This window comes from Leucopleurus acutus, assembly GCF_964270905.1.
Source record: "Leucopleurus acutus genome assembly, chromosome: 6".
In the NCBI taxonomy this organism is placed as follows: Eukaryota; Metazoa; Chordata; class Mammalia; order Artiodactyla; family Delphinidae; genus Leucopleurus; species Leucopleurus acutus.
The window spans coordinates 30,219,879-30,247,415 of record NC_139149.1 but is presented as its reverse complement, the minus strand read 5'-3'; the positions used below and the strand labels follow the sequence as shown (position 1 = coordinate 30,247,415).

Genomic DNA, 27,537 nt, shown 5'->3' with positions numbered 1-27,537 from the left:
AATAAATGCATCATGGCCAAGAATGTAAAGTACTTTCACATATATGGCTTCATTTTACCACCGCCTTCATGTACGCTGCTCATTGCCATCTATGACTTTTCAGTATGACAGTATTTTCTACATTCTCTCTGGAAATCTGAATCCTATACTCCATTCAAAACTCCCACCTCTATGAATCATTCCTTTTTTTCCTTTCTGGTTTTTCTTTCTATTTTTATTTTTATTTATTTTTTATTGAAGTGTAGTTGATTTACAATGTTGTGTTAGTTTCAGGTGCACAACCAAGTGATTCGGTTTTATATATGTGTATATATGCCTTTCAGATTTGTTTCCCTTATAGGATATTACAAAATATTAAGTATAGTTCACTGTGGTTATGTTTTGTACAATAGTAGGTCCTTGTTGGTTATCTGTTTTCTATATGGTAGTGTGTATATGTTAATCCCAAACTCCATATAAATAATTTCTTAAATTTAATTATAATATTACTGATAGCTACCATTTATCAAGCATCTAAAATGTCATAGGTAATTTATTTATAACTCACAAGAAGCCAATTAGATATTATTAATTCTCTGATTTTATACCTATGGAAACTGAGACACAGAAGGTTACTTCACTTGCCCAGAGCCTTGTGGTAAAGAGATGTTAGAGAAGAGCTTTTGCGCTTCATTCCTCCTGACTCCAAAGCAAGAGCTTTTACAAGCCATTCCAAAGATGTGCTCTCAGATTCCCATGATGCCTTTGAACAGTCTCTTTTATAAGCTTATTTCTGTCCCTTACACCTATGCTTTTTTCAGAGTGGAGGTTGAATCAAATTATTTTATAGTTCTTTTGAAATATATGAAAATTGTGAAATATATGAAGTTTTGGTAACATTTCTCCAGAAAAAGTCTTATTTTTACCTATTTTCATATATTATTAAAGTATATATCTCACTCTATCTTTTTATTTTATATATTCTTAATTATTTCCTACTTTCATTCCTTCTGTTGTTAATTTGTACATATATTGTATATGTATATCTACCTGTATATGTATTGGTCCTGCCATAGGTTTATCTATACTTTATTAATCTTTCAAACAAATGACTTTGGGTTTTTTTGATAATCTATTTTTCTCTATCTTATCAGTTGCTGTAGTTATTTTTTCTAATTTCTTTGTGTTAATTCTTTTTATATTTTCTGAATTATTGAGTTTAAGTAAGATGTTAATTTTTAATGGATGAATTCTCAACTTTATTTAACTAGCACAAATACACAGAGAAGGAAAACATTAAATTGTCAGAATGTTACATTGTTTTTCCTTATATAGATGGAAAAGTTTTCAGAGCTGAGGATAGTTATACAGATTATCTGAATGAGGTAAAAAAAAAATATATGATTTTTAGTTAACAGTGAACTAAAAATAGTACATGTACAGTTTTTTACTCTTTATAAATTTCCACACTTATTACCATATTTCTTTTTTCTTATAACAGATACATTGAGGTATACACTTCAGTGGTTTATAGTATATTTAGAGAGCGATACAACCATTACCGCTATCTAATATTATTATATTTTAATCACCCTCTCAACAAACCCCACAGGCATTAAAAGTCACTCCCCATCAGCCCCTACCCCAGGCCTGACAACCTCTAATTTATTTTCTGTCTCTATAGATTTACCTATTCTGGACATTTTGTAAAAATGGAATCGTAAAGTATGTGGTCTTTTCTGACTGACTTCTTTCACTTGTCATAATGTTTTCAGTGTTCAACCATGTTTTAGCATACATCAGTACTTTATTTCCTTTTATTGTAGAACAAAAATCTCTTGTATTGATATACCACATTTTGTTTATCCATTTATCAGTTGATGGGCATTTGGATTGTTTCCAATTTTTGCTTATTATGAGTAATTCTGCTGTGAATATTTATGTACAAGTTTTTGTGTGGACATGCATTTCATTTCTCTTGGGTGAAAACTAAGAATGGAATTGCTGGGTCATATGGTGACTCAATATTTAACGTTTTCAGGAACTGCCAAACTGTTTTCCAGAGTGGCTACTTCATTTTAAAACCCCATCAGCAATGCACGAGGGCTTCAGTTTCTACACAATCAATTTCCATCAGTTTTTACTGTCCATCTTTTTTTTATTATAGTCATCCTAGTGGGTGCAAAGTGGCATCTCATTATGCTTGACTTTTTTCCCTTATGCCTAACAACGTTGAGCATCTTTTCTTGTGCTTATTGATCATTTGTGTATCTTCCTGGACAATATGCCTGTTCAAGACCTTTGCCCAGTTTTAAACTGGGTTATTTATCTTTTTTAGTTTTGAGTCATAATTATCTTTTACATATTCTAGATACAAGTCCCTAATCAGATATGTGCTTTGGAAATAATTTGTCCCATTTTGTAGGTTGTTTTTTCACCTTTTCACTTTCTTGATGTTGTCCTTTGAAGGTCAAAAGTTTTTTTTTTTTTTTTGGATGAAGTTCACTTGTTATTTTTCTTTTGTTGCTTGTGTTTTACTGTGATAGCTGAGAAACCATTGCCTAATCTAAGGTCATTAAGATATACTCCTATGTATTCTTCTAATAGTTGTACAGTTTTAGCTCTTACATTTAGGTCTACACTACATTTTGAGTTAATTTTTATATATGATGTGAAGTTTGATCTTCTTTCTTTTGCATGCGGAAATCCAGCACAATTTCTTTTTTTTTTTTTGGTGGTACGCGGACCTCTCACTGTTGTGGCCTCTCCCATTGCAGAACACAGGCTCCAGACGCACAGGCTCAGCGGCCATGGCTCACGGGCCTAGCCGCTCTGCGGCATGTGGGATCTTCCCAGACTGGGACACAAACCCGTGTCCCCTGCATCGGCAGGTGGACTCTCAACCACTGCGCCACCAGGGAAGCCCCAGCACAATTTCTTGAAAACACTCTTCTTTCCCCATTGAACAATTCCCTGGAGACTGGGCTTTGGGGGGAGCTCCAAAACCCATCTATCCCCTCTGGTGGTTTCTGGGCTGTCTGTGTCCAAGGCTGCCACAAAGCTGGGGAAAGGGAGACATGATTGGTACATGTTTGTTTTTTTATATTAATTTATTTTTTAATATTTATTTTATATTGGAGCATAGTTGATTAACAGTATTGTGTTAGTTTCAGGTGTATAGCAAAGTGATTCAGTTGTACATACACATGTTTCTATTCTTTGTCAAGTTCTTTTCCCATTTAGGTTATTTTACAGAATATTGAGCGGAGTTCCCTGTGCTATACAGTAGGTCCTTGTTGGTTATGTATTTTAAATATAGCAATGTGTATAGGTCAATCCCAACCTCCCAGTCAATCCCTCCCCCCCCAGCCCTTACCCTCTGGTAATTATAAGTTCATTCTCTAAGTCGGTGTGTCTGTTTCTGTTTTGTAAATAAGTTCATTTGTATCATTTTTTTTTTAGATTCTGCATGTAAACATATCATATGATATTTGTCTTTCTCTGTCTGACTTATTTCACTTAGTATGATAATCTCCAGGTCCATCCATGTTGCTGCAAATAGCAGTATTTCATTTTTTTTTTTAAATAAATTTATTTTATTTATTTATTTTTGGCTGCGTTGGGTCTTCGTTGCTGCGTGCGGGCTTTCTCTGGTTGCAGTGAGTGGGGTCTACTCTTTGTTGCAAAGCGTGGGCTTCTCAGTGCGGTGGCTTCTCTTGTTGCGGAGCACTGGTTCTAGGCGCGTGGGCTTCAGTAGTTGTGGCGCACAGGCTCAGTAGTTGTTGTTCACGGGCTCTAGAGCACAGGCCCAGTAGTTGTGGCGTGTGGACTTAGTTGCTCCACTGCATGTGGGATCTTCTCAGACCAGGGCTCGAACCCGTGTACCCTGCATTGCCAGGCGGATTCTTAACCACTGTGCCACCAGGGAAGCCCTATCTCATTCTTTTTAATGGCTGAGTAACTGGGATTGATGCATGTTAAAATGCTGCAAAGTTTGCTGTTCTCAATGATACTCAGCATTTTTTCTTAATAAACACTCACTGGATTGTTACTAGAATTTAGTTAATTTCTAGAGTTTAGAAGAAAGATAATTTTGACCATTTTGCTAGTATTCTCATTGTTTTTATAGAGGAGAAAATTTTTGGAAGTCCTTACTCCACCATTTAGAGATTATTCTCTATATCATTAATTTTTAATTGTCTCATGGTTTTTAATCTACACATTTGATGCCATAATATCTCTATTTCTGAATTCCCTATTTGAGGTCCTGTTAGTCAAGAAATTGTTGAGTAATTATTTTTAGTTTAAAGCATATGAGGAGCTTAGCAGTCTTTATTGTTGATTTTTAGTTTCATTTCATTGTGCTCAGAGCATGTGTTCATTATTAGTTTGATTCTTTGCTATCTCTTGAGACTTACTTTGTGGACTAGAACATGATCATTTTGTTAAATGTTTCATGTGTACTTAGAGAGAATATGCCTTCTATTTTGATGGCACCAATTTCTATATATTTCCTGTGTGTTGAGTTTTGTGTTTATTTTGTGGTTCTCATTATATTTGTTATAATTTTTTCTATCAGTTTGAATGGGTTAAGGTTGAAACTCACACAGTATAATCATGGATTTGTTAATTTCTCCATTTAATTATGTCAAGTTTTGCTTTATATATTTTTTAATCTATTATCGGGCATATACTATTTTTGTTTGTTTTTTGCGGTACGCGGGCCTCTCACTGTTGTGGCGTCTCCCATTGCGGAACACAGGCTCCAGATGCGCAGGCTCAGCGGCCATGGCTCACGGGCCCAGCTGCTCTGCGGCATGTGGGATCCTCCCGGAACAGGGCACGAACCCGTGTCCCCTGCATTGGCAGGCGGACTCTCAACCACTGCGCCATCAGGGAAGCCCTGGGCATATACTATTTTAAGAGTTATATTTTATCTGTCAAACTGTTCATATTATCATATAATAGTGAGCCTTTTTATTTCTATGAAAGCTGTTTGCTTTGAAGTTTCTTTTGGCTAATATTAATGTTAATTTATTAATAAGGCAATTAATATTTTATGACTATTCACAAATAAAATTTTAGAACAAACACATCACCAAAATTATTTATTTAAAAAATCAAGACAGCTAGACCTATGCAGTTTTCGTGATGGCCTTTTATTGTTAGCAGAGGCAAGAGTAGAATCCAGCTCTTCTATTGTAAAATTTCTTTCTACTCAGTTGTAACAGAGAAGGCAATAATTTTTGGTTCAAGAGAATATACTTTCTCAAATAGAGCATGAAAGTAAGAGCAGTAACCGATCTCTTAAATATGAATTCTCCTGAAGGGAAAGCATGTTTTACAGTATTTGTTATGCTGAATTACCATGCTCAGCATATATGTCATGCCCAAACAATTCTTGTTTTATTTATGAGTATTTCTTAGAAGGTGATATGAAATTTCTTCTATTACTAGTTTAAAATTTCATTCAGAAAACTAATTAATTTATATAGGAAATATATGCAAATGCTAAAAAAAAATGAACCTATGCAGAATAAAGTAAAACTTAGTTTTCTTCCCACTCCTGAACTCATCACCAGTTCCCATGGCAGAAGTAACAGCATTCCTTCATTAATCTTTTAAGATGTATTCTGTGATTTACCATCACATAGGTCTAGAAAAATCTTTTATTTTTTAACTTAAATGGTAGCATATCATGCACACGGTTCACATCTTGCTGTTTTCAACTTACAAAATATTGGAAGTTATTCCACATCAGCACATGCATATTAATCACATTCATTTATGTGGCCTTATAGTATTACACTCTGTGACTATCATACATTATTTATGCATCCATCTATTGAGGAATATTAATGTTGCTTAATCTTTTGCTACCAGAAATGATATTGCAAAGGATTTCCATCTTCATCTGCAAATTATCATATGTACAACTCTATCTTTACAAATGGACTTACTTGATCAAATAGTGTAATATATATATATAAACTTCTGATGGAATATTGCACAGTGACGCTACTTAGGGGTTATACTTTTGTTATCACTATACCAGATTGCCTTTTGTCTACATTTTAATCAAAACAGTGTCTTATCAAATATTTTCATAGTTTTAAAATCCATTTATCATTTTATGACAGAAATTGAATACTTTTTAAAATTTCAAAGTTGTTTATATTTTCCTTTCTTTGAATTTTCTTTTTAATACCCTTTGCCCCATTATTCATGTATTTTTTCTTGTCAATTTGTAGGAGCTCATATGTATTAAATAATTTAATCCTTTATTATACTGCAGATATTTTACCCAGTTTTCCTTTTGTCTTTTGACATTTTTTACATTGTTTTTTCTCCTACGATTTCTTCAGTAACAATAAAATTCATTCTTTTCTTTAGGTCTTCTATGATTCGTATCAAACTCAGAAAGGCTTTCCTCATTCTAGCATACTAAAAATAAAATAACACATTTATGTATGTAAGAAAAGTAGATACTTTTGAAGAAGCAGTCATTTTGTGATTTAAAAACTGTGTTCTTTAACATTATTCAATATAAGCTTCTCTAGCAAGTAGCTGCTGCACCTACAATTTACTACTTAACTAAGGGCAAACAAACTATAAGCCAAAGGAAGGGAAGGCTCTTCAGAGCTGTAATGTCCCTAGTTTCAGCATATGCTAAGAAATAGCTGACTATTTTTGGTGTGTCATCATCCAACCTTTTCTCTTACCCAGTATCTCTTTTGCTTATTCCTTTGAGCGATTTCTGGAACTTAATAGTCATAAAAATTGTTAAATATTTATTAAGATATTATTAAGTATTCACACATTTAACTGTCAATTATCCTGATAACTTAGTATGTTATACACTTTAGAAATTAAAATATTGAGGATCAGAGGGTCTGAGTAAATTTCTCAAATTTATACAGCTAGTTGATAGCAGAGCTCTGTCTTAACCCACAGTTTCTGACTCCAAGTCTGTTACTTGCTGACTACATCACAGTTACTGCTACATTTGTGTTTACTGTGATGATTTTCAGCTTATAAAACAAATTTGCAGACGTCATCTAATTGGATTCTGATAGCAACAGTTTAAGTTAGATTGAAAGGTGGTTATTGTTAACCTCATTTTACAGGTAAGGACATTTAATTCCTGAAAAGATAAAGAATGTTTCTAAGCTAATAGTTGTTTCACAGCCAAAGCAGGTAATCAAATAAGGATTGCTGATCCAAAATTAGTTATTATTTCTTTTAAACAACTGTGCATCTAACACAACCTTTTTTTTTTTTTTTACTTTAAAAACGCTAAATTTTGGATTTTAAATTTTATGAGTATTTGTTCTATTGGGAGCTTTCTGGAACTGGTTATTTTGTACATATTTGGTATCTTGTATCAGTTAGCTATTATCACAGTAATGTTGTGCAATAAACACCATAATACTATGCAATAAGTATCCATAATACCTAAATGATATTAGGTATTATATCAACAATATACATAATGTTTGCTCACAAATTCTCAGGATTTCCGGACAGTTCTTATGGTCATGGCCAGGCTTGCTTATACTATGTGATCAGCTGAAGGGCAAGTAAATGACTCTGCTGATTGTGGCAGCATCTCTCCCATGCTAGCTGTCAGATAGTCTCTTAGGATGGATTCAACTCTTCTCCACATTTAATCACTCAAAACACATTTATTTAATGTGCTGGGCAGAGCTCCCTAAAGTAGATTCACCTCCAGTGAAAAAAAAATGGCAGGTGACTTCCCTCCACCAAGGCAGCCAGCACCTTCTAATCTAAGACCTGGTATGTACTATGTATTCCCTGGTGCTAGGTGTTAGGGACAGTATAATGAGCAAGACAGATGAGATCCCTGTTTAAGAGAGTTTATAATCCAGTGAGGAAGATCAATGGCAAACACGGAAATATTGATTTTAAAGTGTATCTCAAAAAAAAAAAAAATAGGCTATGATGGTATAGAATAATGGAGGTGTGCTTTTATTAGATAACTGATCAGGAAAGACCTCTCTGAGGAAATAAGATTAATAAGAACAGTAAACCTGGTTGCAATTGACAAAATCCCAGTTCAAATGAAGTTGAATAGAGTTAAGTGCATTGGCTCATATACTGAAAGTATGAGAAGTATATAGGGTATTTGAAGGAAGGAGCTAGTCTTAGGGGTAATTGGAACTACAGATTTGAATGTCCTTAGGACATCATGGTCTCTCCCATGGTCATCACCGCTTCTGTTTCTGAGGCTTTTTTTTCTCTTCTCCTACAATACCACAAGTAGACTTACACAAACTACAAGGACATGAACTGACAACACTAGGCTGAGAAATCTGTGACCACAGAAGAAAAGAGACTCTTTCCCCTCAGCTTGAAAACTTCTCTGGAATTTTACAAACCCGTCTTCCTGACTTAGATCTCACATCCACCTCTTGAGTCAACCACTTTGGCCTGGGATAATTATAACAGCTCACATTCACAGACATGTATAGACTTGGGATAGGAAAATCAGTTTCCCTAAAGAAAAGCACAAAAGGATGGCACTAACATGGAAACAGGAGAAATCTTTGTGAACCTGGATCCCTCCCTCAAAATGTATATTCATCAAGTGAATTCATGTCTAACCCATATTAGTATGTCCAATGGTAATTGGTATAGGACTTAATACATTTCAAAATGATAACATAATTTTTTTTAACTTTGGGGTATTAAAAATTCTTTCTTTTAGGTACAAAAATATAAAACTTTAATCTCATATTTGTTTTCAAAGCCTTTTCTGTTTCTCCCTACTCAGGCCTGGTCCAGGATTAAAAACTAGTGGGCGAAGAGTTGTAGACATGATCTTCTTGGGTTGTAGAGAGAGCCACCATCTTCCCTCATGGAGAGTATTCACTAGTTATCAGCTCAATAATTGTTTTTTGTTGAATCTCTCTCCTTTATGGATCTAGAGTCATGTGATGGGCTAAGAGTGGCAGCGTTAGTTTTATTCACCTCTTAGCAATTCCTATGGTGATGTTTCTGCAGTTTAGATTGTCAGCTGAAACTACTTTAAAACAGAAAGTCTTACATTTTGTCTTGGAATTGCAACAATTCTTGTATTTTAAAATCAGAATCAGGTGTATAAAAATTCAAAGAATAAAGACACATTTATATGTTATTTTAATAAATACAAATAAACCTAAGTTTTTCAAGTTTCTTTTACATTTTGGATTAAAAGAAATTGTTCCTTTCGTGAGAGAAAATTACATAATAAATTATACTTTTAAATAAATGGATTTTGACCTCAAGCACTTTATTCCACTTACTAAGCCTATAAATATTTTCATAAGCCTATTAAAATACATTTATTTTCAGATCCTTTTGAAGCATTCATCATCTTTTCAATTCGCCATGAGATCAGAAGGATTGATCTTCATAAAAGAGACTATAGTTTACTTGTTCCTGGATTGAGAAACACAATAGCACTTGATTTTCACTTCAATCAAAGTTTACTTTATTGGACAGATGTTGTAGAAGACAGAATATACCGGGGCAAGCTTTCTGAAAGTGGAGGTACATCCATTACAATGTTGACTTAACGTTCAGATTGATTTCTAACTGAAAATTCCAAAAAAGTATGCTGTAATCAGAAGGAATTTTGATTAATCTTTGGCCTTTGGTTCTTCATCTTCTCCCTCATATGTGTAAAACCAGGGATGTGAAGTGTATGTGTGAAGATAGGGGAGGGAAGTGGTGAAGGCCTGTACCGTTCACACCATTTTCAAGTTGTGAACTTTTTCATGCATATTCGGTGAAGAAATTTATTTATTTACAAGAAAAAAAAAGCACTGTCTCCTACATACTAGTAGTCATATTTTGGTCAGTTAACATAGCTTGTGTTTTATTTGGTTTTCAGCATAATTCAAAGTAATAATGAATTATTACAAAGATTACAAATATGAGCTGAATATTTTTTTCCCATGATTTGACATCTCTTTTCTCCAATCTAGGCCATTCTTTAGCAGCAAGGCCTTGAGATAAATACACGTAATAATTCTCTTGAAAATTTTAGATGTGTGTAGCATTCCAAAGGCCAGGTATTTCTATCACCATCTAAATTCCTCCTTAAATCACTATACAATTTTGGAAAAATATAGTATTTGAACACACTATATAATTATGATCTGTGATATTGCAAGGTACTGTGTCATATTGCAAGGTACTGACTTCAAATGATGGATTTAGATCCATGACTTTAGATGGTTAACTGTTCAAAAAACCACACTATTAAAAAGTCTAACAAAAGCACTGGCAATGTCATAAATTACAAAGAGCTATCCTATTAGAAAAAGGATTGTTTTTTAAATATATATATATTTAATTCCAAAATAAATTAAGGAATGGATAAATAAGAATAGTGCTGGGTATTACCAAATTGCTTATTTTTATTTAGACCACACTACTGCCTTCTTCTCTCATTTGCAAACATGTTATATCCTGCAAGTCTTATGGCTTGCAGGATATAACATGCAAGCCATAAAGCTTGGCTTATGGTGTGGAGGTGGGTGATTTGGGGCTTTTGTTAAGGTTAAATGCAGCAAGAGTGATCTTATCAGGCATGCTTCAAGAAAAGAGTGGGTGCTGACTAGCTATGATGCATGTTACCCCAGGTGGAGACTTTTTCTTTTTATTCTACCCCTGAAGATCAACGTTTGAATTAAATTGCACCAATTTTAACCAGCACATCATTATTATTTCCAAAATCCCTTGTTCTGACTAAAAAGTCAGAAGCACGAAATAACTTTTTTGCAACCTAAACAGTGTTATTAGCCTCAGAGTTGTTTTAAAATTCTGTTATACTGTCACTGAAAGGATTTAAGAGATTAAAAATCTCTGCTGGGAAAGATCAGTGATTCTAAATTTGGGGCCTTCTTAGTTTCCTCTGTGCCAGGTAACACTTTTGCACTATATCTCTCAAGGTTAATATAATGTTAAGTACTTCATATTGCTAATAAGTAGGCCTTTTCCTTTGTGCTTAACATGTTCCTTGAATGGGTGCAAGTGTTGGCTTCTCTTGTTTTGTAGGTGTCAGTGCCATTGAAGTGGTTGTGGAGCATGGCCTGGCTACCCCAGAAGGACTAACAGTTGACTGGATAGCAGGCAACATATACTGGATAGACAGCAATCTGGACCAAATCGAAGTGGCCAAACTAGATGGTTCCTTAAGAACTACACTCATAGCAGGAGCTATGGAACACCCCAGGGCCATCGCTTTGGACCCAAGATATGGGTAAAGAAGTTTGCCTTTCACAGATTCACTTTGGCATAAAAAATAATCTTTCAAATTAATACTGAATTCTATTATCTCATAAATTATGAGTCATAGTGCTTATTTTGTGCATGTAAATATGTGTGTATATATACTTGTGCATAGTTGTCTATACATGTGTGTGTTTATATGTACATATACAATTATATACATAATTGTGTGTGTGTGTACATATATCTATATATATATAGCTATAAATATAGATATATCTCAACCAGTTTTAGTTTGTTACCATGAATTTTGTTATAGGATTGCTTATATAGGTACTTTTAGAGGATAGAACTTTTTTTTCTAAATGTGGGCATTCGGCCCTTTTGGAAGCTGTTGTAACTCTATTTTAAGCAGTAATTTAATGAATTTCTTTTTGACCTGACAAAGAGATGCTGTAATTGTTTCTAAGGGTTGCAAACCACAGTGTTTGGTCCGAACAGTCACTGATGTTAACCACCTCACCCTATATCTGTATTGATATTTGTATATTTGTATATACTTGGAGTTAGTTTGAAAGAATATTAGAATAAGCTTGAAAGAGTCCAGTATTGAGACGCTAACTACTGGGATATTTGAAGGACAAGACACACAATTCGGGAAAACAAGGTCAAATGTATAATTCAGGTTATTGCCCCCACTGTTTCCCTGTGTTCCTTTGTGAAAGAGCAGAAGAGAGACAGTGGATTTGGAGCTAGAAAACAAGGGTTCCAGCACTGCTCAGTCATTTATCCTCTGGGAAATCTACTCAAGTGTATTGTCTTCCCTTAGATTTCAGTTTTCTCTTTTGTAAATCAGGGATAATAATTTCTTTATAATTAGGTTGTTTTGAGGAGCTGGGAAAATGTGGAAGATAATATATAACTCATCTACATGGGAATGCTTTGCTCTTGCTGTTAATTGTTTATTTCTTTGGTAATTATTTCATTAATCCAAAATCATTGTCAAGTCTAAAGGATGGTAGAAAGGAAATTGTTTTTTGGCTCTGTACCTTTAAGTAATACAAAGTCTAGGGAGGACCACGGCGAGGGGAGAGTCAGCCAGGAGGGACTTTAATGAGATGAAGAAGAGAGAAAAGGGAGCCTTGTGTTTGAGTCAGCTTCCTGGCCCACACTGTCTGCTTTGTGCCCTGGTTTATGCCCAAGACCCAGAAATCAATAGATTGGGAAGTCTGTTTGTTTTCCTTTTCCTCAATTCAGATACAGAAATTAAAGGGACAAGGCAGCTTGTCTAGACCAAGGCTCCAAACTGGCAACTCTCATTGCTGTGTTTGTTTTACCTTCCACAGAGTTTGACATTTATTTGAATTAGTTGCCAAGAGTTAAAATATTGAAAGATTTTGTATACAACTCTGGATTTCTGGCTTCTTTCAAAAAAGTAGGGAGATCTGGCCACAATCAACAGAGCAGCAATTGTATCTTTTTTTTTTTTTTAACATCTTTATTGGAGTATAATTGCTTTACAATGGTGTGTTAGTTTCTGCTTTATAACAAAGTGAATCAGCTATACATATACATACATACCCATATCCCCACCCTCTTGCATCTCCCTCCCACCCTCCCTATCCCACCCCTCTAGGTGGTCACAAAGCACGGAGCTGATCTCCCTGTGCTATGTGGCTGCTTCCCACTAGCTATCTATTTTACATTTGGTAGTGTATATAAGTCCATGCCACCATGGAGAACAGTATGGAGGTTCCTTAAAAAACTAAAAATAGAATTACCATATGACCCAGCAATCCCACTACTGGGCATATACCCTGAGAAAACCATAATTCAAAAGACACATGCACCCCAATGTTCATAGCAGCACTATTTACAATAGCCAGAACATGGAAGCAACCTAAGTGTCCATCGACAGATGAATGGAAAAGAAGATGTGGCACATATATACAATAGGATGTTACTCAGCCATAAAAAGAAATGAAATTGAGTTATTTGTAGTGAGGTGGATGGACCTAGAGACTGTCATACAGAGTGAAGTAAGGCAGTTGTATCTTCTAGCCTGGAGGTATGTCCTCCAGTTTACGTGGTTTACGCTTTGCCCATTTCACTCATTACCTCCTGTAATAACAGTTCACTAGGAAGAGGTCATCTGTGTCTAATGAAAAATTCCCTTTTTCAAACAGACTCTCCCTGAGGTTACGAGTAGATTGCCAATCTTGACCCTTTACTTCCCACAGAGGTCCATCATCAACGGAGGTTTTTACCCTCAGTGTAACAGCTACTGTTGTGAACTTTTCACCTATTAGACCTATCTACGTTGTACCAGCACCGTATCTGCATGAGAAACTTTCTGTATAAGGGAAAGTGGTATTTTGGAGAAAGTTGTAATTTTAGCAAGTATACCAACATGGTAGGAGAACTGCTTCCCAAAATAACAAATGGCACACAGAGAGAAAAAAACAAATAAATAAAACAGGTGTATAAAAATCTTGAAAATAGTCTGATCAAGCAAAGCAGTAGATCTGGGAATTGAAGCTTCTTTTCCTATAGCTTGGAACTGATAATGCTTAGAATAAACTTATTTATCTCAGCTTGTTTGGGGAATAGCCAACCTGAGAAGAGAAAAAGAAAACAGAAATGCAAAAGATACACAACCCACAAATGCTATTTAAATGAAAATATCAGGCACTATTTCAGTGGTATAAGGGGATTTCCAGAAGTAAAATATTCTCTAAGAGTTGAAAGTTAGTATAGTAAGCTAGCCTCTGAGGAAGGAAAACTTGATAATTCTTCTGAGAAAGTTGATGTCCTCCATTGCTACTATGAAATTGTGAGGCTAATTAAGATAATTACAGTGGTAATAATTTTATTTAATGGGTGAAGAAATAGCACTTGTAAAATTGTTTCTGGTGTAAATGACCAAAGTTCAAATGGCAGTACCAATTCACTAACTCTAGGAATAAATTAAAAGTTTGACAGGTTTGGGTATCATATGATATGATAGAATTTTTATTATTAAAAATTATTTTATAAAGGATTGATATGGTTAAATATGAGGTTCATGTAAATACCTTTAGAGCCCAGTTGTAAATTTAAAATGTAGCAATTAAATTTTTAAAATGTAGTGCAAATACTAAAATTTATTTTCAGGTTTATTGGATATTTTGGTGAAAAGTTCATAGACATTTTTAAACATTGGACCTTTCATAAAGTAGGCTGAGAGACTAGTAAAAATAAGTATTCCCCTATTTCTCACATTATTGATGAAATAGGTAAGACATTTAAACTCCAAAGACATTTAAACTTTTTTTGAAAATTTTTATTTTAGGATAAACCCACTGGATAATTTTTCGAGAAATGTAGTTTGTGTAAATGCTATTACCTTTCCTACTAGATCATAAGCTTTCTGATGGCAGAGTTGCTTCCATGTCTATGAAATCCTTCACTGCCCTTGATATATATATTGTGCTCAGTAAGTGCTTGTTCAGTAAATTAATGCATATGAATAGACCTTTATTTTACATGAAACTTACCGGAACTCAAGGATACAACTTAAAGAGTGAAGTATACAGTAAAGTACGCTAATGGGTAATACTATCATCTTCTTTGACAATAAAGAATGAAAGAAAAAGTTTGCAACCAGCCACTTTGTTCCCTCAGCACAGCTGAGAAAAAAAAAGCAGGCTATAACATTAAACCGATAAAACACGTTTACATCACATGATCTTCTGAAGCAGTCAAGGTCTTTGTGACCTTTTTTAACAAATCTCAAAAAAGAAATGTTTTAATCAATACTTTGCTTCCTCAACATAGAATCCACAGACCTTCATTTTACATTATAAGACATGTTTGCTATCATGTTACATTCCTGCAGTATTCTGGGTTTTGACCCAGTGTCCCAAGTGACAAGTTATTCCAAGATGCTAAATTGGGCATCTTAGGGAGGAGCTATTTTTCTTTCATTCCATTTTAAAGGAATACACTTATTGCTGAGGTGACCTGAAATAGTACTTGAATCTCCTCTAAACATCAAGCTTATTATTAGGGAGTAACAAGCACCAGGGAGTTCAGAATCTACAGGGTACTCACTTCAGTTCTTGAACTTTCATTGCCTTTATGCTCGTATTTAGTTTTCATTTGTCATAATAAATGGACTCTGCTATAACCATTGCAGCTGGTGAAAGCAGATATAGTAATTGTGAAGATTAGCGAGACATCTAAATAAAATTTTAATTTTATCTGGGAGCGTTTCTAAATGAAACTAATAACATTGTTGGTTTCAGAAGGCCCAAAGATTATAGATAACCTCTTTTTTTTTTTTGCCAAGATCCTTTATTTTCACCTTCTGCACCTTGACCTGATAGATTATAATAGCTCTTTCATGCCCATAATGGTACAAGTTGTTCATGGTCCGTTTACCCAATTTAATCCTGATACAGACTAATCTGTGAATGCAGGAGCTATAGAATCAGTAGACTGTAGTCTCTTTTTTAAAAGCAATCATGGTTGAACATTTCCATACGTCCTGTAAGCAGGGATATTCACTCTTTGTATACTTGAAGAAATAATGCAGTCATTGAAATGCTAATACATTTTAACCATAAAAAGAAAGTAATAAGGGAAAAATGATTCTTTTAAAAGACCACATTGTAAAGTGTACAGAAGAGTGCTTAGAATTTTATGAAACAATGATCCTTGAAATTAACTTTTAAAATTGATTGTTAACTGACTATTGTCAAGGTTAAGAATCTTTTTAAGGAAACTAATTCTAGAACATGTATTTTATAAAAAGTGTTGGAAATTTCCCACCTAAATTAGCAAAAGATAGGACTCTAGTGACCACTGCAGAAGAAACAGCTTAATACTGCTAGGTTTAGTGAAGAAATGAAGGGACCACTTATTTTATAATTCCTCAGAGTGTCCCAAGCCATACATTTTTGTCCACTAGAAACATGCATTTGAAAGTCTACAGTGTCTATTTCTGGTAAACCTACATATAGAGAATGCAGAATTGCAGGGTTACTTATATGCATGTTGGGAATTGCTGCAACCACATAAGGCAGAAGAAGGTAGAAAGTTAAAAGAGAGACACCAATTCTCTATTTGTTATACAGGCAAAAGACAGTGTTTCAGAAGTCTTTGGGTCATCAATCCAGAGTGTGGAGTACAGTGTTCTCTAGATCTAGTGGGATCTTATCCACAGATACTCAGACTACCTATGACTCTCAAATTCAGGGATTTTGTTTTCAGGGATTATTTTTCCTAATCTTTTTCAAACTTGCAAATCTCTCTACTTTACCTTGTTTGTCAAGATATCATCATAAATTTAATCGATGCTAGGTTGGTCTTGTTTCTTCAAATAATCTTGATTTTTTAATGTTACGTTTAAAGGGAAGCTGATAAGTAACAACCTGGTGTCAGTGAAAAGTTGTGTGCATCCAAAATTAAATTTGAAGTGAGACACATAATTCATTTCATATTCATCGTTTTCAAGAAAGGCATTCAACTACTTAACCAAATAGCCTACCAGCTTTATATTAATTAACCTTTGTTTTATTTAATTAGCAACAGATTACATATGATAACTTATAAGCAATATATAGTACTGATATTTCCAGATAATTAGCACTTTCTCATACAAAACAATCCTATTCTTAAACTTTAGTCTTTTCAGAAAAAGATTCCCAACAATAAGATTTTATAAATGTTCTCTGGTACATTTTAAAAAATTATCTATTTACTTAATTTTGGGTTAGTTACACCTTTAAACTTTTATTTTAGAAAATTTTAAATACATAAAATAAAAGGAGTTGTAAAATAAATTCCCTCGTATCTATCACCCAGCTTCAACAATTATCAATACATTGTCCTCTGATATATTAATGTTCATCTTTATTCTTCTCCAATAGTTTATGTAACTTATTCAAATATTTGGTGGTTAAACAATGAATGATTTAGATATTGTTTTTGTGGATATACTCCCACCACCAGAGCTATGGAAACTCCTAAAGATGCTAATGAAACAAAAACTTTTCTTTTAAATATAAACTCATTTTTTAAGAGATATTCTGTGAGATAAACCTATTCTATGACCTACTCCTCTGAATTTTTTTCTCATGGCTTTGACTCATGCTTACTTTGTAAAACTAATCTACCTTCACATACATGCTGTTGTAACATTTAAACATTGACATTAGTATTAATTCTCATTCTTTCTCTCCCTCTGTGTGTGTGTGTGTCTGTCTGTCTCTCCATTTCTTTAATAGTTTGGAATGACTTTGAATTTTGCCTTTAAAAGAATATTCTCTCTGAATATGTGTGTGGTTGCTTGTGTAAACACCAATGTTTCTATGTGCTAGCCATTCTGTGTGCTAAATTGTTTACATCCATTACCTCATCAAATACTCCGATCAGTGGTACTGTTAGAGTTTTTATTTACAGATGAGCAAACGGAGGCTGAGATTAAGTATGCTGGAATCAGTGACAGATCGAAAATTTGATTGCAAGCTTGTCTGATGCAAAAACATACGCATCGCCACCATTCAATGCTGACACAATTATTTAATGACATTTTTTGAAGGTCTGGTACTTAAGTTGTATGGGAACCTACTCATCAAGAAGGTCAATATCTTCTTGACCACACATGCCTTTAGCACACATACTTACTAAATTCTATAATGTTTGGTATTGTCTTCCAGTCATTTCATATTTGTAATTCCCATATCCTATAAGCGATTATATACCTCTCAAAAATTGAGGTCATAATGAACACTTAGTTTACATCACTCCACATTTCCTTAAATGGATATAATAATTTTTTTAAAAGAGAAGAAAGTTTGAATTGCATTTTGAATTTTGTTCCAGAGGATTGTTTCATTTTTCCAAGATAGCCACCAAATTCATATACCTAAGGATCATTCATAGTAATGGAAGAATTGCAAAATAGCAAGGCTATATACAATTATAATGAAAACAAATTTATGTTTACCAGTAACTTTACCACTTCTGACCAAAATGTTGTCAGAACTGATAATAGGAAAATTTGTTGGACTGTCACTGTCTCTCCAGTTCTTTGCATTTTCCCTCCCCAAATCTCCATGCTGTCCATTGGGTTGGTTCTATTACCAAGGTAGAGAAGGCAACTACCATTTATTGATTACCAACCATGTTCCTACTCCAGTACCAGATGCTTTCCCTTTGTTATTTTATTTAGTGACATGATATTAAAGAGTTAGATGTTAAAAGCATGAGAACAGAAGTTAAGCTATCCAGTTTCCCAATTCCATCTGCCACTTGCTGGCCATATAACCTGGTCAAGTAATATAACTTCTCTACGCTTGTTTTCTCATCTGTAAAACATGGATAACTTTAGCCATGGCCTCATGGTGGATTAAATGAGATAATCTATATAAAGCTCTGAAAAGAGTATTTAACGTATAGTAAGCACTCAAACATTAGCTAGTTGTAATAATTGTGGAATTGTTGTGTAACTATATTATAATACTATAGAAACATGCATCAGCGGTTTAGGCCACAGTCAATGAAACATAAACTATCTATTACCTAATAGCCTTAGAAATCAAATGCACAACATGAAACATTTGATGCCTGTCGTGTGGAACTGTTTATACACCATGAATTTGTAGAGTTACAAGTAGTATTTAGTAAAAAAATAAATTGTATTATAACACTTGCATGTTTGTATAAATCAAAATATATGATATCCTTCTGTTTCTCCTCTGTACCCTCTGTCATATGATCTGTTCCATTCATGTGAATCTAAATATCATCTCCATGCAGAATACTTTCAAATTCATGTCTCCAACTCTGCCACCTTCACTGAACTTCACCTTGGTGTACCACCCAGGTTCCTGGAAACCTCCTTTTTTATGTCTTAACATCTCAAGATCCAAAAATTCAAAACTAAACTTTCAGTTGCTATCCACACCCATGCACACTCAATTCCCAGCTCTTAAAATCGGTTTCTCTTCCATTTTTCCCATTTCACCTAATGGATTTCCTGCACACCCTCTGTCTGTCCTTACTCTGAGTATGCCAAAGCAAGAAACTGACAGTCATCCATGATTCTGTTCTCTACTTCATTCCCTACATCCAATTATCATTTAGTCCTGGCACTTAGTTCTACCTCCAAAATATTCCTGGAATCCATTCACTTCACTGCTATCACCATATCCCAAACCACTACCGTCTTTGCCTGGTCCTTTAAAATAGCCACCTGGTGTACCCATTCTCCTGCCTCTCTATAATCCACTTGTATATGATATCATGTTTCTCCCCTGCTTAAATGTACTTCTATTCCCTTGGAATAAAATCCCAAATAATTACCTTACCCTGCAAGATCACCCTCTTCAGCTTCACCTTCTTCCCCTTTTCTCATCACTGCCCCGTTTCTGATACATTGGCCTTATTTCTGTTCCTCAGTCACCCACTTTTTTCCCCCATTAGGGCTTTGGTATCTGCTGTTTATTTTTCATGTCCTGCCCTTTATACTGCTCTCCTCATCTCTCAGATTCATTGTAAATATTACCTCCTCAAAGTGCTTTCTTTTCCTGATTACCTTCTCTAAGTAGATCACACACCTGCTATTCTCTCTCATAAGAAAATTATTCTTGAACATATTTCAGTTGCTGTAATTTTATATTCATGTGTTTATTTAGTCTGTCTCCCCCACTGGACTATGAGCCCTGTGAGGGTAGATAATGCATCTGTTTCTCTTGTGATTGTTTACCTACAGCGCCTAGCATGTCATAGGCACTCAATAAATATTTGTGAATTGAATGACTGAAACGAGTGTTCTTTCCTTTTCTTCAGAATTCTTTTCTGGACAGATTGGGATGCCAACTTTCCTCGCATTGAATCTGCCTCCATGAGTGGTGCTGGGAGAAAAACCATCTACAAAGACATGAAAACAGGGGCTTGGCCTAATGGACTCACTGTAGACCACTTTGAAAAACGGATAGTTTGGACAGATGCCAGGTTTAGAAAATGATTTTTTTCTTTATTTTCTGTTACCTTCCTTCCTCGGATAATATTTACAAAATAAAAATTGTTCTCATGTGCACGTATCATGTATACACACATTGACATCAGTGGTGATTTTTGTTTGTTTTCATTAGGATGGCTTTTTTTAATGTTTCTACAAATCAGATACAGGCCCATAAAATATTTTTTATACAAATTTTTTGTCATTTATCTAAATAGTATAAGCACATCACTGGACTATCTGAATGAGTTTTGATATACTACTGATGCATTTCCTTTTCTGTAGGTCAGATGCCATTTATTCAGCCCTCTATGATGGAACAGGCATGATAGAAATCATCCGAGGTCATGAATACCTTTCTCATCCCTTCGCCGTGTCTCTATATGGGAGTGATGTCTATTGGACGGACTGGAGGACCAACACATTGTCAAAAGCCAATAAGTGGACAGGGCAGAATGTCAGTGTGATTCAGAAAACTAGTGCACAGCCATTTGACCTTCAGATATACCATCCCAGTCGTCAGCCACAGGGTAAGTGCTTGTTATGAATTAACCACCAGAAATATTTTTACCTAAATCATATAATATTCAAACTGTAAAATAACTTTTGTAAGTTAAGTTGTTAATATTTTATGTATTGTATGATGGAAGTGGTACCAGCCTTTATTTTAATTAGCTCAGGTTTTTTTTTCTTTGCCTTTTATTTATTTTACACACAAATAGAGAAATCTTAGAAATTAAGTGTTTTAACCCAAGTCCCCCAATTTTTAGTCACTGCTATTGCGTCAGTAAAAGATACTGTGGGAAGCTGTGGAATGTCTTCAGATTTGGAGTCTATTACCTAAATATGATCAGTAAATTAAAGGAAGACACCAAGGACACATTTATGTTGGCCCGCAAATGGTCACTGTGCAGTATATTGGGAAGAGAGGGAATAGTGTATAATAAAGGATAAACCATCTGCTTTGAGCTTTTCTATTTTAAGAGAATTCAGTTCACATGGACATGTGTGTTACCTATCCCCATGGATTCCACATTTTGGTCAGTAGTAATCTCTACCTTGGTTTTGTGATTTCATTTCCTCCACTCAATCCTTGTCAGAGTTAATTCTAAGCCTCACATTTCTTTTTCTTTCTCTTTTGTTTCTTTTCCCCAGGGTACCATGGCAATTCTGTGTAACATCAGCTCATTCTTTTATACCTCTTACCTGACTCTTCCCCATCATGATATATGTCATAACATATGGAAATCTCATTCCAATGCAAATAATGTTCCCATTATCATCAGCATATTTTTGTTTGAGACTTATGATACTCAAATGACAAGCTCTTTCTCAAAGAGGATGCATTTTCTCCTTTTCTCCCTCTTTCAGTGTAGAGTAAGCAGATCTTACACTTCCTTGGCATTTCTGGTCTTAGGGACCACACTTCAAGACTTATTTTAAATTCATGTGGTATTGTCTTACTTTAGACTTGATTAAAAATACTCACCTCTGTGGTTGAAAAATTCTGTCTGTCCTGTGTCTTTCTTCAATATTTGGCCTTAATTCTCCCTTGAAACTATTTCTCCTACCAAAATGTCCTCATTGGTAAAATTTTCTGTGCTCTCTCTCTGACTTACTCTGATTAAATCTAGTAACCTTTCCAGAAACTAGAAATTTCTCACTTTTAATTTTCTTATATAATTGATCCTTCTTTGTTACATGGGGTTTTCTACATGCCCTAAATTATGTGAGCAGTCACCTTAATCCTTTCCTATTACCCTTAGCTCCTCTACTCATTTCATCCTACAGATGTGCAACGCATGAGAACATTAAAGGGAGAAAACAGCTTAATCATTTTTGTGCCTAATAGGCATTCAATAAATATACTGGATTTAACTAAATTGAAATAAGGCAAGAAATCATGATTCTGACCAGAATATGCCACTAGTACAATAAAAAAGATACTCTTCTCTAAGACATAGAGATTGCCAACAAACACATGAGGGTGGTCAACATCACTAATCTTTAGAGAAATTCAAATCAAAACCACAATGAGGTATCACCTCACACCGGCCAGAATGGCCATCATCAAAAAATCTACAAACAATAAGTGCTAGAGAGGGTGTGGAGAAAAGGGAACCCCCTTGCACTGTTGGTGGGAATGTAAACTGATACAGCCACCATGGAGAACAGTATGGAGGTTCCTTAAAAAAACTAAAAATAGAGCTACCATATGACCCAGCAAGCCCACTACTGGGCATATACCCTGAAAAAACCATAATTCAAAAAGACAGATGCACCCCAATGTTCATTGCAGCACTATTTAAAATAGCCAGGACATGGAAGCAACCTAAGTGTCCATTGACAGATGAATGGATAAAGAAGATGTGGCACATATATGCAATGGAATATTACTCGGCCATAAAAAGAAATGAAATTGAGTTATTTGTAGTGAGGTGGATGGACCTAGAGTCTCTCATACAGAGTGAAGTAAGTCAGAAAGAGAAAAACAAATACAGTATGCTAACATATCTATGGAATAAAAAAAAAAAAGGTTCTAATGAACCTAGGGACAGGACAGGAGTAAAGATGCAGAGGTAGAGAATGGACTTGAGGACACGGGGAGGGGGAAGGGTAAGCTGGGACGAAGTGAGGGAGTGGCATGGACATATATACACTGCCAAATGTAAAATAGATAGCTAATGGGAAGCAGCCGTATAGCACAGGGAGATCAGCTTGGTGCTCTGTGACCACCTAGAGGGGTGGGATAGGGAGGGTGGGAGGGAGACACAAAAGGGAGGGGATATGGGGATATATGTATGCATATAGCTGATTCACTTTGTTATACAGCAGAAACTAACACAACATTGTAAAGCAATTATGCTCCAATAAAGATGTTAAAAAAGAAAAACAAAAAAAAAAAAAAAGGAAAATGAAAGAAATATAACCAAAGTAATAAAAGTAAAAGAGGAGTTCTTCATGGGAAAAAAAAAAAAGATATTCTTCTCTAAAACCTTCCAACAGTATGGAGGAGTATCTAGTCATAAACACTTATGGGATTAGTTTTAATTGTTATAATTGCAAAAATGTGTACTTATATGGTTTTGTACCCACATTTTTTGGTCTTTTGTGGGAACTTTAATTTTTGTGTTTGGAAAAATTTAAATGAATTGGACCATGAAAAATGGCCTGTGTCTATGTATTATATTTTTCCCTCCCTCAAAATGGAATCATTGTATTTCATTTAATAACTGCCTGATTTACACACGTTGTCATGATCCCTAGCAAATTCATAGAAAGGGAAGAAACATGATACTTCCAAGCTTTCCTGACAATTTCATGTATATAGAAAGGAAGTGAGACATTCAGTGTAACTCATTTGGTTGAGGGGAGATTTTCTTGACATCTTTACTTTAAAGATGATTTATATGTGTCTTCTCCACTTTGCATAAAATAAGGAAGTTTTTACTATATGGATCTAATATAACATATTTTCCCAGAATTCAGGGCAGATATTCTAGTTTCTAGTCTACTAGAGAGAATGTCACCTATGATGAGAACTTGCTATTTCCTAAAGGAAATTCAGTCAGTTTCCAAATTTGAGAATGATCAGAGAACATTCTACTTTTCCCCATTGTAAGGATCACTGAGCATAAAACAATCATTATCCATCTTGTTTATCTGCTTCAGTGAATTAATGCTTTCACTGCTGGGGGGTGGAGATGGGAAGATGCAGAAATCTACTGACTGTTTTATTCCCAAGGGTAGAATCACAATGAAAATGGTGACAAAGTTTTAGCTTTAACACAAGTACAATAATAACCCCCTGTTTTCTGGTGAAAAATAATGTGAGGTTCATGAAAACTAATACATTTTAAAAATACATGACATTCGGTTTTATAAAATTGAAATGTATATCTCACAAATTAAAGAAATAAAGGTTAGAAATATTCTTTGAAGTTATCTAATCCCCCAAGTAGGAAATTAATTAAAGTTTTAACACCAGTTTTCTTACAAGTAAGTGTTCATTATACGCATAAGTTTCCAGTTTGGTTATTGGACACTTAGAATTTTTAAAAAAGAAAATCTAGTTTAGAATTTTTTTTGGTGTCTAATGTTGTTATTATATGGGATTAAGAAGAAACAAATCAAAGAGTAAACATATGAAATAGGGAGCACTAGTGGGTATTTTAAATCTAATTTTTTTCATGGTATAAGAAGTTAGAGTTAATGGCATGGCCTTGAGAGTCCAACTGCCTGGGTTCAAATCCTATCCCTATGATTTATTAATTGTATGATGTTGGGCAGTGTACTTAACTGCTCTGTGCCTCAGTTTCCTCATCTTGAGATAATAGTATTTACATCATAACATCTAGTAAACATGAGTTAATCATCATTTAATATAAGCATATCAAACATGAGTTATTATGTGAAAAGATCTTAGAATGGTGTCTCATACATAATCAGTGCTTTGTGTTTATATATATATAAGTTAACTGTTAAAAAGTAACAGTTGTTGCGATCATATCATTTTCCTAGCCTCCTTTTGTTGAAGTTTAGGTTACATTACTGTTTTAAGACAGTTTTGAACACATTTTCTCATATGTAAATAATTCATAATGGCCTTAATATCATACTTTTATAATCATATCAATTTTTAAATGAAAAATGCCAATAAAAATGTGAAACACAATCTGAAGGAGAGCAATATGATTGATTTATCAAGAGAATCCAGGTGCAGTCGAATGAGTAGATTATCAAATCTCTTTTCTCTACATTCAGGTTACCATCTATCACCACTCCTCATACGCTAGTGCATGACATAAAAATTATGGTTATGTTAGTAAAAGGGATGTTTAAAAGTTTATTTAGCATTGTAAAATAATATTTGCTCATTACCAGTAAGTTATAGGATGTAGAAAAACAGGGAACAGAAAAAATGTAAACCTACTTTTCCAGCTCCCAGAGCAACAAACATTTCCATGTTGTTTCTTCTGGTTATTTCAACAGAGGTATTGAATAACACAGTAATAAACAAAAGTTTCACTATCTGTTGATGAACTACTACGTGCCATTTACGTTTTACTTTTTTTTCCTAATCATCAGAGCTATCAAACAAGGTAGTTATCCCCACTTTCTATGAGGAAGCTGCAGCTCAGGGAAATAAAGTAACCTGACTCAGAGTAATAAATCTCATTGAAAGGCAGGCGGTACCAGGTTTCAATGAGCATGCCCAACTTCATAGTCCATGATTCATCTTTTGCTAAATTAAGAAAGCCTTTGTATCTCTTCATATTTAATATCAAGCTTTATTTTTAATTTTGTGTCTTCCTTTTTACACTTAGCATTAGCAACTCTCTTGGTATCATTGATACCTTATCTCGTTTTTAATAACTGCATATTTTCACATCACATGTGACTATCAAAATTGTTCCCAATTATTTGTCTATTTTTGGACACTTAGTTTGATTTTAGTTCATTTCTATTCTGTCACTAATAATTTTAAGGCATGTATCTATCCATAAATATCATTTTCCATATTTTATAGTCTTGGGTTTTATTGTTACTGTTAGCAAGTTATATAATCTTTTGTAGTTGCCAGAAATAAATACATGAACATAAGCCCTTCCAAGAAGCAATAGCATCACTGAACCCCAATGAAAATTAGATCATTCTCTTTCTTATATTATTTCTATATGTATTTTTTAATCTATTTTCTTTGCAACTTGCAAATATACAGTACAGTACTATTAACTATAATCATCATGCTGTATATTACATCTCCATGGCTTATTTACTTTATAACTGGAGGTTAGTACGTTTTGACCTTCTTCATCTATTTCAATGGGCAAACCCCGCCTCCCCCCTGCCTCTCACACCCATCTCCAGCAACCACCAGTCTGTCAGTCTGTTCTGTTCTCTGTATCTATGAGCTTGGTGTTTTTGTTTTTGTTTTTGTTTTTTAAATTCCACATATAAGTGATATCATACAGTATTTGCCTTTCTCCATCTGACTTATATCACTTAGCATAATGCCCTCAAGGTTCATCCATGTTGCCAAAAATGGCAGGATTTCTGTCGTTTTTATGAATAATATTACATTATACACACACACACACACACACACACGCACATCCCACATCTTCTGTATCCATTTCTCCATCGATGGACCCTTAGGTTTTTTCCATCTCTTGGCTATTGTTAATAATGTTGTAATGAACATAGGGGTGTATATATCTTTTCAAGTTGGTCTTTTCATTTTCTTTAGATAAATATCCAGAAGTAGAATTGCTAGATCATGTGGTAGTTCTATTTTTAATTTTTTGAGGAACTTCCATGCTATTTTCCATAGCGATTGCACCAGTTAACATGCCCACCAACAGTGCACAAGGTTTCCTTTTGTCCACCTCCTCACCAACACTTGTTATTTCTTGTCTTTTTTATAATAGCTATTCTGACAGGTGTGAGGTAATATTTCATTGTGGCTTTGATTTTGCATTTCCCCAATGATTAGTGATGACGAGCACCTTTTCATATGCCTGTTGGCCATCTGTATGTCTTTCTTAGAAAAATGGCTATTCAGAGCCTCTGCCCAATTTTTAATCAGATTTTTGTCTGTTTGATATTGAGTTCTATGAGTTCTTTATATATTTTGGATATTAACCCCTTATCAGATATATGATTTGCAAATATTTTCTCCCCTTCAGTAGGCTGCCCTTTTGTTTTGTTGATGATTTCCTTTGCTGTGCAGAAGCTTTTTAGTTGGGTGTAGTCCCATTTGTTTATTTTTACTTTTCTTGCCTTTGATTTTGGTGCCAAATCCAAATATTTCTAGTCATAGAAATGACACTTAGGATTTATGTATTAGCCATGAAGTTATGATATTAAAGTGAAGATGATATTAAAGAGAGGGAAATTGGAAGTAAGGCAGGTGGTTTGGATATATAGTATCTCCTGTGCCAAAAAAGTAAAGCAAGAAAGTCTAGAGTAAAGTAGGAAGGACACAAAGTAATAGTTTTATTGTGACAGCAACCGTAGGGACCGAGGACAAAAATTTAAATGTGAAATACTGGGAAATTCAGAACTAGAATTTTATATACATTGTATTATAATTTAGTATAATCACATTGTATCTCCATATGCCTTGGAAGATATATATTCACTCTATTCCACTAATTGGACTGATAACTGGACACTCTAACCTAAATTTTTTATTTTCTGTGTCTGTTATATATTGGGAATTTACAGCATGTAGTTGATACTTACGGGCATTTACTGAATAACTACATGGGGAGAAAGTTGTTTCCTTAGCACAGAGGGAAGTTCCATAA

The 27,537-nt window shown here is 34.4% G+C and overlaps 1 protein-coding gene across 1 annotated transcript in view; it reads left to right on the top strand.

The window, feature by feature from the left end:
• The window catches only part of LRP1B (LDL receptor related protein 1B), a gene marked incomplete at its 3' end in the record, with an annotated part of 1,833,965 nt that overhangs the window by 1,162,976 nt on the left and 643,452 nt on the right, over positions 1 to 27,537 (top strand). The window contains exons 24-27 of the mRNA XM_082841888.1: positions 9,334 to 9,531; positions 11,044 to 11,248; positions 20,053 to 20,217; positions 20,510 to 20,754. Of these exons, the coding sequence (XP_082698014.1) occupies positions 9,334 to 9,531; positions 11,044 to 11,248; positions 20,053 to 20,217; positions 20,510 to 20,754 (813 nt within the window). The remainder of the gene's footprint in view (positions 1 to 9,333; positions 9,532 to 11,043; positions 11,249 to 20,052; positions 20,218 to 20,509; positions 20,755 to 27,537) is intronic.